Source organism: Orycteropus afer, unplaced genomic scaffold (assembly GCF_000298275.1).
Source record: "Orycteropus afer afer isolate SDZICR_OR568_19922 unplaced genomic scaffold, OryAfe1.0 scaffold00378, whole genome shotgun sequence".
Taxonomy (NCBI): Eukaryota; Metazoa; Chordata; class Mammalia; order Tubulidentata; family Orycteropodidae; genus Orycteropus; species Orycteropus afer.
This window is the reverse complement of record NW_006921965.1, coordinates 2,044,668-2,048,668: the sequence shown is the minus strand read 5'-3', so window position 1 is coordinate 2,048,668 and position 4,001 is coordinate 2,044,668. Positions and strand designations below refer to the sequence as shown.

General features: G+C 38.5%; 1 protein-coding gene across 1 annotated transcript in view; it reads right to left on the bottom strand.

Moving 5' to 3' along the window:
• Positions 1 to 344: 344 nt before the first annotated feature.
• SKP2 (S-phase kinase associated protein 2) overlaps positions 345 to 4,001 on the bottom strand; it is an 87,122-nt gene continuing 83,465 nt past the window's right edge. Inside the window, exon 10 of the mRNA XM_007953229.2 lies at positions 345 to 558. Within this exon, the coding sequence (XP_007951420.1) occupies positions 345 to 558 (214 nt within the window). The remainder of the gene's footprint in view (positions 559 to 4,001) is intronic.

Below are 4,001 nucleotides of genomic sequence, written 5' to 3'. Positions count from 1 at the left end.
TTGTAGCTTGATTCTAAACAGACTTAATAAGAAGGGCACTTGAAGAGATGGCTCAAATTTTGCTTTTGAAGGGACATTGAAATGATAGGCTCAATCTCCTAAAATTTCAAGACCTACAACTCAGGCTTTTGAATGAATGGCTGAGTCAGAAGGTTTTATAGTCATTTCAAAAAGCAATACTTCATAGTTTTCTCTCTCAAATCATCCTCTAATGGCAAGACAATTGCAAGAATGAAGGCAAAAGAAAAACCTGGAATAAAAACAGTTGAAGGCTCCAGCATTTGGGCTTCCTATCTATTTTCCCTGTTCCACAGAAAAAGGAGACACCATCTTGAGTAAATATTTCACAGGCAATTGGGCTTTTGCAACGACAGTCGGCATTTGATGCCCCATATCTCTTGATTCTTTTTATTACTAGTCGTTGGTCTGGCAATGGTTGTGAAATGGGAACAATTAATCTGTAGATGAGGAAGAGCCTCCTTCAACACTTGAAGGGTACCATCTGGCACAATTCCAAAAACTTGTAGTGTTTTTAATGTGGGAATTTCTCCAAGTTCACTGAAAAAGAAGAGAGAGACCTTCAGAGTAATAGTATCTGTGGAAACTAGAGTTATATGACCCAATTTGTGTAATTTATGTCATATTCTATAAAATCCAATATGAAAACATAATTTGCAATAAAGGATTTGGGAAAATAGGAAAGATGAATCAAACTGCTAAGCACAGGCCACAGCTTGAGCAATGTGGCCTTGGAAAATATGGCAATGCATTTTGTTGAATAAGGCTCATATCCTTAGAAAGTTGTATTTAAAATCCAGCAATATCGGCATCCTTTATACAGTGATCTAAAAAAATGGACTGTGTTATAAGTAGCTAGTAAACTAGTGATGATAAAACTAAGCGTTTTACAGAGGTATCAGTTGGAATGAGCACAAGTTACAAGCGATTTATGCATATGGACTTGACCTTTATTGGAACTAGGCTTGCTCTCTCAAAAGATGTCAGCAGTAATGATAACTCATTAATAATGGTTAATAGGCAACAAGTCCATTAAATGTGATAAAACCTAACAGTGATGTCACCGAAGATGTTTTAGACAGAGTCATGTAGTTGGATATAGATGGAAAAAGGGGTGGCACCTTTATTGGAGGAAGAGTCTTTTTACCTCTCTACATATTACCATTCATTTCTATCACCTCTCTTCTTACCCACATTAGATGAAACACTACTCTGTCAAAAGTGAAGTTCTGGTTCATGAAAAAGGTAACCTATTTCTCTAAAGTAAATACTTCTGGTAATGAGTCAGTCTTCTTAACTTAGATCAATGTGCCTAGAAATCTCACTCTCTGATCTGTATTTGCTCCAGGTTGGGACACACAGTACAAAGTCTCAGTAGAGGGAATATTTATTTTGAAATTTCAACAAAATCCCACTGCAGATCAATGAATACATCAATGACCTTGAGTCAGAAGCATCCTTTACATTTTCACATTATCAGTAATTTCTTAAACAAACAAAAAAATTCTTCCTTATAATTAATTGTCACCTTACTTCCAATCTTTCTTCCCTCAGTCTATTTTCTATGTACCAACGGCTAAGGTATCCCCTGCTATGCCGAGCTCAGCCTATGTCACGTCTCTGCTCCAAAACCTTTGATGTTTCCCCCTTGTTTGTAGAACTTTAAACATGTACTCACATGGCCTTCAGACAGTCTGTGCTTACCTAATCTTCCAGTTTTCCCACTTCCACTCTAAGTGTATCTATGCTACATTCCACAAAATGTCTTCAGTACCACAGATTTTGAACACAGGTTAACTGAGGACAAGAAGGATAATTTAGAAAATAAAAGCACTATTCAAATAAAGTAAGTAAGCATGTTATTCATAAAGGAATGAGAACTGGAGGCCACAACAAACAAAAAGAAAATCAAGAAGAGTAAAATGCTGTTGTTCTTAAATATACTATACCCTGGAATGTAGAAACAGAAGTATAAAAGAAAAGTCACAATCCACAGATGTGTAAATTTATGATGACAGAAATCCCATCCCAACTTTGAATCCCCCTCACATGATATTTGAACCTATGTGAAATTTGTATTTACTGAGAATTTTGGTTCTGGAATATCCAAATTAGCTATATTGTAAGCTATTCTGTGGTGGATTAACACGGAAAACAAGAAACTGGGTAGATACAAGAAAAGGAGGTCCAGCAGATGGCAGAGGAGGAAATGTTCTTGCATCAAGGCCTTGGAGAAGGTACTTGATGGGGAAGGCAATCACACAAGTCTTAGAGTACACTGGGGTGTTACAGGTGAGAAGGGAGCAAGATGCTCAAGATGGGATGATGGATGAAGGACCAGCTCCAAGTTTAAACACAAGAAAGTCTTTAGCATTTTGAGGAGGGGCAAAAAACAAAACAAAACAAAACCCATGTGCCTTTTATAATGTGCATCATCTACAACGCAGCAGAACAAATTTGCAAGCATATTGAAACTACAATTGACAAGACTTTGCAAACTATGAGATGGTGAATAGAGATTAATAGTTTAAGAGTTGTTATTTATAATTTTGCTGCTGTTGTCAAGCTCTGGAGTTGGCGCCAACTCACAGTGACCCCATGTACAACAGAACAAAATGCTACTTGTCCTGTGCCAGCCTCACAATCACTATTCTGAGCCTGTCGTTGCAGCCACTGTACCAATCTATCTCGTTGAGGGTCTTCCCCCTTTTCACTGACCCTCCACTTTACCAAGCATGATCTCCTCCAGGGAATGGTCCTTCCCGTCTGACAAAATGACCAAAATATGTGAGATGAAGTCTGGCCATTCTCACTTCCAAGGAGCATTAAAAATGACATTGGTAATGTTTGAAATCTTTTCCTTAATTTTAATGAACAAAAGATATTTATAAAATCTTTCATTTGTTTACTCCTTCCTGTAGCAACATAATCTTGTGCTCCTTATAACATCTTAAGTTCCTCAACTACAAATTCTCCTACCACAGAAGTGTTTAGTTTCTCCTAATCTCTGATTAATTTACTATCTCCAGCTTGGGTTTCTTATTTGAATGAGAAATAGAGAATAATTGCAAGAAACTTTGCACTCAGGGAACACATCACTTATGGTGTAAGGAAGTATGTGTACAGTAGGAATAGGTCCTAAGGGGGGAAAAAAAAAAGGTATAGTGTCTGAAGTATTTAAGGCATTATTATTACAGAGAAAAGGCATACATTTTGTTTCCCTACTTCCAAGATCAGAAATAAACAGGTACACAGTTAGTGCTCTGGAAATCATTGTTGAAGAAGCCTGGAGTTTTCATTGTGCACTTTAAATACATTAGCTGCCAGAATGACAGAAATTAGGAGGAAAGAAAATTTTCTTAAGAAACTTTTAAGGTTAGTAGACCAGGAAGATCATTTTAAAAAGTTCAGAAGGTAATTCAGTGGACTATTCACATCGCAGCCACCGTGTCAATCCATCTCGTTGAAGGCCTCCCCCTCTTTCGTCGACCCTCTACCCTACCAAGCATGACATTCTTCTCCAGGGAATGGTCCCTTCTGACAACATGATCAAAATTGGTGAGACAAAGTCTGGCCGTTCTTGCTTCCAAGGAGCATTTTGGGTGCACTGCCTCCAGGACAGATGTTACTTCTTTTAGCCGTCCATGGTACTTTTCAGCATTCTTCGCCAGCACCACAACTCAAAAGCATCAACTCTTTTTCAGTCTTCCTTATTCACTGCCCAGCTCTCACATGCATACGAGGCGATTGGAAATACCATGGCTTCTGTCAGGCGCACCTTAGTTCTCAAGGAGACATCCTTGCTCCTCAGCACTTGAAAAAGTTCCTTCGCGGTGGACCTTCCCAATGCTAAACGCCGTCTAATGTCCTGACTGCTGCTTCCATTGGCACCAATTGTAGAACCAAGCAACGTGAATTCTTTGACAACCTCAATCTTCTCTCCATTTATTGTGATGCTGCTCATTGGTCCAGTTGTGAGGATT